This window comes from Portunus trituberculatus, chromosome 11, assembly GCF_017591435.1.
Source record: "Portunus trituberculatus isolate SZX2019 chromosome 11, ASM1759143v1, whole genome shotgun sequence".
Lineage (NCBI taxonomy): Eukaryota > Metazoa > Arthropoda > Malacostraca > Decapoda > Portunidae > Portunus > Portunus trituberculatus.
Window position 1 is genome coordinate 1,649,128 of NC_059265.1, and position 11,809 is coordinate 1,660,936.

The 11,809-nt window shown below is 38.3% G+C and overlaps 1 protein-coding gene across 1 annotated transcript in view; it reads right to left on the reverse strand.

The window, feature by feature from the left end:
* Positions 1-9,169: 9,169 nt before the first annotated feature.
* Positions 9,170-11,809, reverse strand: part of LOC123502283 — a 277,707-nt gene continuing 275,067 nt past the window's right edge. The window contains exons 2-3 of the mRNA XM_045251507.1: positions 9,889-10,111; positions 9,170-9,566 (exon numbers count right to left, since the gene is read on the reverse strand). Coding sequence (XP_045107442.1) covers positions 9,189-9,566; positions 9,889-9,921 — 411 coding nt within the window. The 5' untranslated portion in view covers positions 9,922-10,111 and the 3' untranslated portion in view covers positions 9,170-9,188. The remainder of the gene's footprint in view (positions 9,567-9,888; positions 10,112-11,809) is intronic.

An 11,809-nucleotide genomic window follows, 5' to 3' on the forward strand; every position in this document is an offset into this window, starting at 1 on the left:
AAGAGAGAGAGAGAGAGAGAGAAAAGGACATGAAGGAGAGAGAGAGAGACAAAATAGTGAAGGTGACTCAATATAAATGCATCTCATTACAGGAAAGTCAGTTGAATGTGAAGAGAGACATGCTGTGGAACACTGAAAAGCCAAGACAAGACAAGACAACAACACAATTCTACAACATACAGATCAAACACCCAGAGTACAAGACAACACCTGGAGCCATGAAGAATAGTTAGGATAGATTAGCAGTTTGGCATTTTTAATTATAAGGACATTTTAAGACCATGACATGATGGTATTTTAAGACCATGGCATGTTTGATGGTATTTTAAGACCATGATATGAGGTATGTTAAGACCAGGCATGATGGTATTTTAAGACCAGGCATGTTTTATGGTATTTTAAGACCATTTGGCATGTTTTTATGGTATTTTAAGACTAGGCATGTTTTATGGTATTTTGACCATTTGCATGTGAGGCATGAAGAGAGTGGCATGGTATCCTGCTTCCCCTTCAGTACCATGACACATTTCCATATTCCTTGTGGTGACTATTTGGTGATTTTGTCAGCTTCACAAATCATGTGTATGAAAATTGTGGCATTAAAAGTGTGCTTCATGTCAATAATGTCAATAAAATGTCTAATGGTCACATCTCCAAAGAAAATGTCCCAGTACTGGGGGTTGAAGGGTGTGGAGGTGACAGATTAATGGGACAGTCTTCATGATTTCAATGCATGATTTTGTAAGTGTTTTCTCACAAAGATATCTTTTTATTCAGCATATATTTATTAGAACTCAGAGGAATGAAGAATGTGCATTTCTGCTTGTGTTTTAAAAGGTGTAAAAAACATGGTGTCTCAACAAAGCCCACCAAGAAGATCACTAGTTTTCATGAGTGTTCTAATATATTGTGAAATGTCACTCTGCAGGAACTTATCTTCAACCACCACTGTTTTCAAACACTCTCTTTCAAGACTGTTTCTCCACTTAATAATACTTGTCTCTCTCTCTCTCTCTCTCTCTCTCTCTCTCTCTCTCTCTCTCTCTCTCTCTCTCTCTCTCTCTCTCTCTCTCTCTCTCTCTCTCTCTCTCTCTCTCTCTCTCTCTTAAGATTTTTCACTCTCAAGGAAAATCTGTCCCTCTGAAGAGGAAGAAGGAAGAGGAAGAGAAGAAGAAGAAAAGGAAGGAAAAAAAAAGGAAAGTGAGAGAAGGGAAATAGTGAAGATTATCCATTAATCTTCTCTCTTCTCTCTCTCTCTCTCTCTCTCTCTCTCTCTCTCTCTCTCTCTCTCTCTTCTCTCTCTCTCCTCTCTTCTCTCTCTCTCTCTCCTTTCCTGTCTCTTTCTTTTCCTTTTTGTGTCTCAATTTTTAGTTGTGGCCTTGTCTTCTGACTCTATAGATCTTTCCTACTGTTTGGTCTTGGTCCTCAAGATGTCAGTTTGGGTTTTGAAGTTTGGTTGTTTTTTGACCTCTGTAGACCTTTTTAATGTTTGGTTTGGTACAGTTCAAGGTTTTCAGTTTGAGGGGTTTTGAAGATGTGACATTTTTGATGTTATACTTTTTAATATCAATTGGTTTTGGCACAGTTTAGGGTAAAATTTAGTACTGAAGGGTTGAAATAGTGAAGACAGTGGCATTAATTTGTGATTATATTATTTTATTGATATTAGAAGTTTGGTGGTCTTAAAATTAAGACAGTTTATTTTTTCAATTCAGACATTTTTTTTTTTGACATTTTAAGACATTGACATTTGGTGGTCAGATTAAGACAGTTTGACATTTTAATCAATTTAAGGACACATTAAGAGAGATTTTAGAACAATTTTAAGACAATTTTTTGACACAAGTTAAGATGTGTTTTAAAAATTTGTTTTCATGATATATTACATTTGATTGTTTCTCTCTCTCTCTCTCTCTCTCTCTCTCTCTCTCTCTCTCTCTCTCTCTCTCTCTCTCTCTCTCTCTCTCTCTCTCTCTCTCTCTCTCTCTCTCTCTCTTTCTTTCTTTCTTTTTTTCTTTCTTTCTTTCTTTCTTTCTCTCTTTCTCTCTCTCTCTCTCTCTCTCTCTCTCTCTCTCTCTCTCTCTCTCTCTCTCTCTCTCTCTCTCTCTCTCTCTCTCTCTCTCTCTCTCCTCTCTCTCTCCTCCTCCTCCTCCTCCTCCTCCTCCTCCTCTTGTGCTAATACAATTACTATTATTACTATCCCAGTGTGACCTGTGTGACCTCTGACCTTTGCCACAGGATTCCTGGAATGTGACTTCACTGTGACCCGAGAGGAGGTGGCCACTCAACGCTGAGGTCACACGGCTCTCTTCCTTATGCAGGTCAGTGGTGTGGTGTGAGGTGTGGGAGGTGTGGTTAGGTTACATTAGGTTAGGTTGGGCAGTTAAGGTTTTGAGGAATTTTGAGGCAGTTTGTCATGTTTTGAGGGTATATTTAAACAGTTTGGCATATTTTAAGGGCATTTTAGATAGTTTGGCATGTGTTGAGGGTATTTTGAGACAGTTTGATGTGTTTGGTGGGCAGTTTAAGACAGTTTAGTATATTTTGAGACAGTTTGGCATGTTTGAGGATATTTTAAAACAGTTTGACATGTTTTATGGCCATATTGAGATAGTTTGGCATGTTTTAAGGGCATTTTGAGAGTTTGACATTTTTAGGGCATTTTAATACATTTTGGCAGGTTTTGAGAGCAATTTAAAACAGTTTGGCTGGTTTTCAGGGTATATTAAGACAATTTGAGAGGTTTTGAAGTGAATTGAAGACAGTTTGGCAGGTTTTCAGGGCATATTAAGACAGTTTGGTATATTTTGAGGGCAATTTTAGACAGTTTGGCAGGTTTTGAGGCCAATTTAAGATAGTTTGACATGTTTTGATGGCATTTTAAGACAGTTTGGCAGGTTTTGAGGGCATATTAAGGCAGTTTGGCAGATTTTGAGTGCAATTTATATATATATATATATATATATATATATATATATATATATATATATATATATATATATATATAGTTAGGCATTTTGCATTATTGTAAATAACAGCATATTCTTATTTGATTTATAATTAACAGTGGTAGTGGTAGCCTTTTCCAAGATATCATACTGGAATAGGTGGAAGCTTGAATTATATATGTATATTGATTTTAATGCAAGTTTAATTTTGAGTTACTTGTGTTAACCTAAGGATGTAAAATTTCCATAACTAAGAAAGTAACAATTCTGTTTTGTAATCATGTGCATTGTGTATAATTTGTTGCATATTAATTATTTAAGATCATAGCAATACACTAGAAATTTAGAATAAACTAAAATTTTTCTATTTAATTGAAAAGATTAGGTGAAAGCTCATTTTCTGAATTGGTCTACTAATGTGTAAGTACATCTTTAATTTGAGACAGATTTGGCATGTTATGAAGCCATTTTAAGGCAGTTTGTCATGTTTTGAGGACATTTTAAGACAGTTTGGTATGTTTTGAGGGCATTTTAAGATAGTTTGCCAGGTTTTGAGGAAATTATAAGACAGTTTGATATGTTTTGATAGGATTTTAAGACAGTTTTGCATGTTTTGAGGTCAGTTAAAAAAGTTTGACATGTTTTAACGGCATTTGAGTTGCGTTCAGTTCAGTTTACAAAATAGTGAAGGTGACTCAATATAAACAGTGCACCTCTCATTACAGGAAAGTCAAGTCCCTGAATGCTGCCAAGGAGACACTGCTGCTGGAACACTGCACCACCAAGCCAAGACAAGACAAGCGACAACACAACACAAGCCTTCTACAACACCTACAGCCATCAGCAACACCCAGAGTACAAGACAACACCTGGAGCCATGAAGAATAGTTAGGATAGATTAGCAGTTTGGCATTTTTAATTATAAGGACATTTTAAGACCATTTGACATGTTTTTATGGTATTTTAAGACCATTTGGCATGTTTGTATGGTATTTTAAGACCATTTGGCATGTTTTTATGGTATGTTAAGACCATTTGGCATGTTTTATGGTATGTTAAGACCATTTGGCATGTTTTATGGTATGTTAAGACCATTTGGCATGTTTTATGGTATTTTAAGACCATTTGGCATGTTTTATGGTATTTTAAGACCATTTGACATGTTTTATGGTATTTTAAGACCATTTGACATGTTTTATGGTATTTTAAGACCATTTGGCATGTTTTTATGGTATTTTAAGACCATTTGGCATGTTTTTTATGGTATTTTAAGACTATTTGGCATGTTTTATGGTATTTTAAGACCATTTGGCATGTTTTGAGGGCATTTGAAGAAAGTTTGGCTATGGTAATACCCTTTTTGACATTAACCCTTCAGTACCATGACACATTTCCATATTCCTTGTGGTGACTATTTGGTGATTTTGTACAGCTTCACAAACTCATGTGGGGATGAAAATTGTGAAGACTGTGGCCATTAATTTTGTGACCTTCATAGACCTTCAATAATGTCAATAAAATGGTCTAATGGTGCACAAATCTCAAGGTAAAAATGTGTCCCAGTACTGAAGGGGTTAAGAAGGGTGTATGGAGGTGACAAGATTAATGGGCACAGTCTTCACTATTTCAATCCCCCACATGAGTTTGTGAAGCAAGTGTTGGATTCTCTGGACAAAGATGCAGTGTGCTTGTTAAGAGATTGACTCAGCACTCACTCACTCCTTCACTTACTGAACTCAGAGGAATGAAGAATGTGCATTGTTGCTGCTTGTGTGTCAGACAAAGGCCTGTATTCACAAACACTTTGGTGTCTCAACAACACACCTTCCAAGGCCACAGAGATCACTGGCAGGATTTTCATGAGTGTTTCTACACTTAATATTGTAGAAATGTCACTCTCCCTCAGGAACCATAAAAATACCCTTATTCTGTCACCACCACTGTTTTCCAAGGCCACACAGATGACTGGCAGGGTTTTCAAGACTGTTTCTCCACTTAATAATACAGAAATCTTGTTATTTCTGCCTTTAGAACTGTAAAAACATTCTTCAAAACTCTTTATTCTCTCTCTATAACAATTTTCCAAGGCCACAGAGATGACTGGCAGGGTTTTCAAGACTGTTTCTCCAGTTATTCTGCCTTTACAAATCTTCTCTCTCTCTCTCTCTCTCTCTCTCTCTCTCTCTCTCTCTCTCTCTCTCTCTCTCTCTCTCTCTCTCTCTCTCTCTCTCTCTCTCTCTCTCTCTCTCTCTCTCTCTCTATGGATTTTCTTAATGGCAATGAAAAGATCTAATGGTACACAAATCTCAAGGTAAAAATGTGTCCCAGTACTGAAGGGGTTAAATAGTGAAGACTGTGGCCATTAATCTTGTCACCTCCATAGACCCTTCCTAATGTCAATAAAATGGTCTAATGGTACACAAATCTCAAGGTAAAAAATGTGTCCCAGTACTGAAGGGGTAAAAATAGTGAAGATTATGGCCATTAATCTTCTGCCTTTATAGATCTTTCCTAGTGTCAATAAAATGGTCTAATGGTACACAGATCTCAAGGTAGAAATATGTCCCAGTACTGAAGGGATTAAAATAGTGAAGACTGTTGCCATTATTCTTCTGCCCTCTTTAGACCTTTCCTGATGTCAATAAAATGTCTAATTGTACACAAATTTCAAGGTAAAAATGTGTCAATGTTGAAGGGGGTTAAAATAGTGAAGAATGTGGCCATTAGTCTTCTGACGTCTATAGATCTTTCCTACTGTCAATAAAATGGTCTAATGGTACACAAAATCTCAAGATGTCCCAGTATTAAAGGGGTTAAAATAATGAAGAATGTGGCATTAATCTTCTGACCTCTGTAGACCTTTCCTAATGTCAATAAAATGGTCTAATGGTACAGAAATGTCAAGGTAAAAATGTGTCCCAGTACTGAAGGGGTTAAAATAGTGAAGACTGTGACCATTAACCTTCTGATGTCTATAAACTTTTCTAATATCAATAAAATGGTTTAATGGTACACAGATCTCAGGTAAAAATGTGTCCCAGTACTGAAGGGGTTGAAATAGTGAAGACTGTGGCCATTAATCTTGTGATCTCCATACACCTCTCCATTTTATTGATATTAGCAAGGGTCTATGGTGGTCAAAGGATTCTCTCTCTGGACAGGTTTTTACCTCTCTCTCTCTACTCTCTCTCAAGATTCTCTCTCTCTCTGAAAATTCTCTTCTTCTCTCTCTCTCTCTTCTCTTTCTCTCTCTCTCTCTATGGTTGTAATTTCAATGAAAATTCTAATGGCACTCTTGTGTTTGGTACACAAATCTCAAGGATTTCTGTCCCAGTTCTTATTAGTGAAGACTGTGTATCATATGTTCTTTGAACTTTCTTCAATATGGTCTTTGTGTCTCTCATCTCAGTGATTCTGAAGGTTATCTCTTGAATGACTTCAAGGTCAATGATAATCTGCCACAATAGATCTCACAATGTCAATGTGAATATTTAAAATGACAGTGAGGTAGTTATGTCCCAGTAGTGATGGTGACGATAAGAAAAGTATAATTCTGCCTCTGATCCCTTTCTGATCATGTCTCATGTTCTCCTAGTATAAAATCATGTTCATCCTGATATCTCAATAAAATAGTCTTTGGACTCTTAGTATTCATGTGTCAAAGGGTCTAAAATCATGTATAACAATTCCGATTTGAAAAAGTATAATCCATGACCAAATCTATCAATAAAAGAATGTAAAAATAATACTTAGATGACTAAATATGGGTTGAAATGACATTAGACTCTATGTCTATAAATATGAGCATCAATAAAATGGTCTAATTAATACACAGATCCCAGTCTAGTAATGAAGGGGTTAATGGTACAGCCTTCACTATTTTAATCAATTCAGTACTGGGACACATTTTACCTTGAATTTGTGTACCATTAGACCATTTTATTGATATTAGCAAGGGTCTATGGTGGTCAAAGGATTAATGGCCACAGCCTTCACTATTTTAATCCTTCAGTACTGGGACACATTTTACCTTGAGATTTGTGTACCATTAGACCATTTTAATGACATTAGCAAGGGTGTATGGAGGGCACAAGATTAATGTGTGTGTTGTTTTAAAAATGTTGTTTTCATGTATATTATTACTATTTGATTGTTTACTTTGATTGCTCTCTCTCTCTCTCTCTCTCTCTCTCTCTCTCTCTCTCTCTCTCTCTCTCTCTCTCTCTCTCTCTCTCTCTCTCTCTCTCTCTCTCTCTCTCTCTCTCTCTCTCTCTCTCTCTCTCTCTCTCTCTCTCTCTCTCTCTCTCTCTCTCTCTCTCTCTCTCTCTCTCTCTCTCTCTCTCTCTCTCTCTCTCTCTCTCTCTCTCTCTCTCTCTCTCTCTCTCTCTCTCTCTCTCTCTCTCTCTCTCTCTCTCTCTCTCTCTCTCTCTCTCTCTCTCTCTCTCTCTCTCTCTCTCTCTCTCTCTCTCTCTCTCTCTCTCTCTCTCTCTCTCTCTCTCTCTCTCTCTCTCTCTCTCTCTCTCTCTCTCTCTCTCTCTCTCTCTCTCTCTCTCTCTCTCTCTCTCTCTTCTCTCTCTCTCTCTCTCTCTCTCTCTCTCTCTCTCTCTCTCTCTCTCTCTCTCTCTCTCTCTCTCTCTCTCTCTCTCTCTCTCTCTCTCTTTTTTTTTTTTTTCTTTTTTTCTCTTTCTTTTTTTTCTCTCTTTTTTCTCTCTCTTTTTTCTTCTCTTTTCTTTCTTTCTCTCTCTTCTTTCTTTTTTCTTTTTTTTTTTTTCTTTTTTTTTTCTCTTTTTCTCTCTTTTTTTTTTTTTTTTTTTTTTTTTTTCTTTCTTTTTTTTTTTTTTTTTCTCTCTTTTCTCTCTTTTTTTCTTTTTCTCTCTTTTTTTTCTCTCTCTTTTTTTTTTTCTCTCTCTCTCTCTCTTTTTTCTCTCTCTTTTTTTTCTCTCTCTCTCTCTCTCTCTCTCTCTCTCTCTCTCTTCTTTTTTTTTTTTTTCTTTTTTTTTTTCTCTCTTCTTTTTCTCTCTTTCTCTTGTTTTTCTCTCTTTTTTTTTTTTTTTTTTTTTTTTTTTTTGAAGTTGAAATTTCTTTTTTCAAAGTTGAAAATTCTGTTAATCTCTATTGTATATTTTAAATTGATGTTTATTTTTTTTTTTTGAAATTTATTGTAGACTTAAGTTCTTTTATATATTATTTATTATTAAGTTGAAAATCATTGTAGACTTTTTTTTTTATACTATTAAGTTGAAAATTTGTCTATTTATTGTCTAGACTTTTTCACCATAGGATTTTGCTCACTTTTTATACTAGTTTTATTTTTTAAGTTGATTTTTATTTTTAAGTTGAAAATTTGTGTAGACTTTCTCTGTATTTATTTTTAAGTTGAAAATTTGTGTAGACTTTCTCTGTATTCTTTGTATATATATTGTTTTATTCAGTTGAAAATATTTGGGGGTTTTTTGCAGGCAATGTGTAATAATGTCAAAAATTGAATAAAAGTGTAGGGAGACTCTTGTATTTAATTTTAGCTCCAATATGCATCCACCTTATCTCCGGAGACTCTTTAGAGTATTTTCGACTTAGTACGATTTTAGGGCCCGACTTTTTTTTTGCCTTTTTTGCCATTTTTCTACCGTTTTTTTTACCCCGTTTTGGCTTTTTTTGCCACTAGATTTTAGGGCCCGTTTTTTCGGCTTTGCCATTTTTTCTAGATTTTACCATTTTCAGTTTTTGTATTAGTGCTGTATTTTATGTAGACCGTTGTACGTTTTTAGGTTTTTCGGCTTTTTTGCCACAGTAGTGCCATTTTTTCTAGATTTTACCATTTTAGTGGCCAGTAGTGCTGTATTTTATGTAGACCGTTTGAAGATTTTTCAGCCAGATGGTATTTTGGGACCATTGATCAATGTCATGTAACTTTTTCGCTTTAGTTTCATTTCCTAACAACCACTTTTGTATTGCTTATGATAAAAATAGAAAAGCTTCAAATCTAGCGCGTTTTATTTCTGGGGTGTGATCGTTTAGAGCGAGTGTAGGTGGTGGTCAATGGAGGCAATATTGGTGTGTCAGACGGATCCAAGCCAGCTTGAGGCGACTACTCACTGAAACCACCCACAACCCACAAATATTCCCAGGAAAGGAAATTTAACAAAACCCACAAATATTCCCAGGAAAGGAAATTTAACAAAACCCACAAATATTCCCAGGAAAGGAAATTTACCGAAACAAAGATTTCTTTACACATTATTATTCAGTAGTGACAACAGATCCAAGTACAGTGACACCATAATGAGGTGGTAGTGGCAGCAAGCGTTGAATAGGAGGATGTCTGCTATGCGAAGCTGAATCTCTGGACTGCGGTGGTGGAGTTAGTGGTGGTGGTGGTGTAGCAGGTGTTTGCCAGGCCGCTGCGAGGCGAAGTCCCTCAGTGCCAGTAGCTGCGACGGCGACACGTGTATTAGCGGGACGGCAGTGAAGGCCCAATGCGAGGCAGTGCCCCTCCGAGTAGCGGTAGCAGCGGCGGCGGCAACGGTCAATGTAGGCGCAGTGCGAAGCCAAAGAGTCCTTCCCTGATGGTGCAGGACGCACGGGATCGCTGCAGTCACGGCTTCGGATCACCAACTCCTGTAATGGAGAAAATTAACTGATTATCTCCATATGTACCACGCCACACTGTCCTACAATACACACTTCACTGCCTCAGTCAGCCTCTCACTCGCCCTCCTCGATCGTTATTCCACTTACACTCCAGTTACACCCTTCTCCCTCGTTCTCCTCCCAGCGTCTCCCGTGTGACGTAGCATCCTGGCCCTTCATCCTGACACTCCCATCCCTTCATTCTCACATCTCCACGCCAGTCTCAGTAAACCACACCACGTCAAACCCCTCAAACTTCCCCACACCCGATCCTCACCCACACAACCAATCTTGTCACACATTCATCTACCTGGTTAGTGGAATCTTCCGTGTCTGCCGTCATCTGTAGGTTCTCGTCTCCAATCCTCCGCCTCACCACACCTGCCTCGCCTCTATCACCCACTCATCCAGCCAGTCAGTCTCCTCAACGGCGGCAGTGGCGGTGGCAGAGGTGGTAGTGAGCATTGTCCGTTAAGTGCAAGGTAGACGAGGCTCATTACCGCTGTGGAGTCAGGCCTTTGGATCGTCAACGCCTGTAATGGACAAGAATAAGCATGAACAAAGCAGTACCTTGTTTACTTGTTCACTAATTATCCCTACAGCTAACAAGCAAGATCGCCCTAAGCAAACTCCTTCACTGCCTCAATCAGCCTTTCACTCTTCATTCTACGTATTCTTACCACCACCACCACCAATACCATCACAAAAACATGAACAGCAGTATCTTTTTCACTAATTATCTCTAAATGACCAACACCACACATTCCTTCACGTCTTCACTTCCATCCATAATGTGCCCAAACTCACTCTAAACACTTTATTCATCTGTCTGTCCTAAAACTCAACCACTGCCTCAGCCAGCCTTTCACTCGTCTCTACTCAGTTACACGTCTTCACAGTGCCCTAACCCAGCCAAACACTCGCACCACACCATCCATCCCTTCTGTCTCCTATTTTATCACACTGCATTCAGTTAGTTCCCATCTGCCTCCTCTTGCCACGAGCCATTCACGCTCAGTTCATTCCTCCCAGCCGATGGTTCCTGATACATCCTACATTGACACAGACAGACATCGTACAATTAACCTTCCAATAGACAGTGCACATCCTACACACCCAGTTATCCTTTATCATTCAACATTCCTAACAACCTTCAAGTTACTAACAATTTCCTATCACCACTGCAGTGTCAACGCGCACACACCAACACTCATACCTACACTATTCGTTTACATAAAACCACTAACCTCTCCTCCTCTGTGCTGTGTGTGTGTGTGGTGTGGTCCGATAACCTCACAGCAGCGGCACGTCACCCGCCGCACGAACCCACGCAGATCAAGCTTCCCGTTGCTGTTCCTGCCGCTGCTGAACGTCACGCCCACGACAAGACACAGACGGACACTGGGCTGCGTAGACTCGAGGGTCGGTGGTGGTGTGGTGACTGGAGAGATGCAGCAAGCGTGGTGTCTGGATTAATACTGTTCCAGCTACTGCTGACGTTGCTTCGTTCTTGTCTCACCCCCCCCCCAACCTGCCAATAAGGAAAGAGCAACTTGAGGGCAAACGAGCATATGAAACGCTGCCAGTGAACCTAACCACTGGTCCACCACCTGGATATAAACTAGTCACGCTCTTTAACTCCTTCCAAACCAACCATTACACACACTCAATTGCATTAATTTGTTTCATCAAGCATTCTCACCTTCCGTGTAGTACTTACAATTATACACGATTTTTTTTATCATTATGTTGTAACAGTTTGAAGCTTCCTTCGTAATAAATGATTATGATAAGATGATAATAATAATATTCTCTCTCTCTCTCTCTCTCTCTCTCTCTCTCTCTCTCTCTCTCTCTCTCTCTCTCTCTCTCTCTCTAAGTGAACCCTGCCTGTAAATCAACGAAAAAAAAAAAAAAACGTATCATTAACGAAAATTGATTATGAAAGATAATAATCTCTCTCTCTCTCTCTCTCTCTCTCTCTCTCTCTCTCTCTCTCTCTAAGTGAACCTGCCTGTAAATCAACGAATAAAAAAAAAAAGTATCATTAACGGGAAATGAGTATAATAGATAATAATTCTCTCTCTCTCTCTCTCTCTCTCTCTCTCTCTCTCTCTCTCTCTCTCTCTCTCTCTCTCTCCAAGTGAACCCTGCCTGCAAATCAACGAATCAATATTAAAAAAAATTAGTAAAAACGTATCATGAACGGATCACTTTTCTAAGGAAGCTTG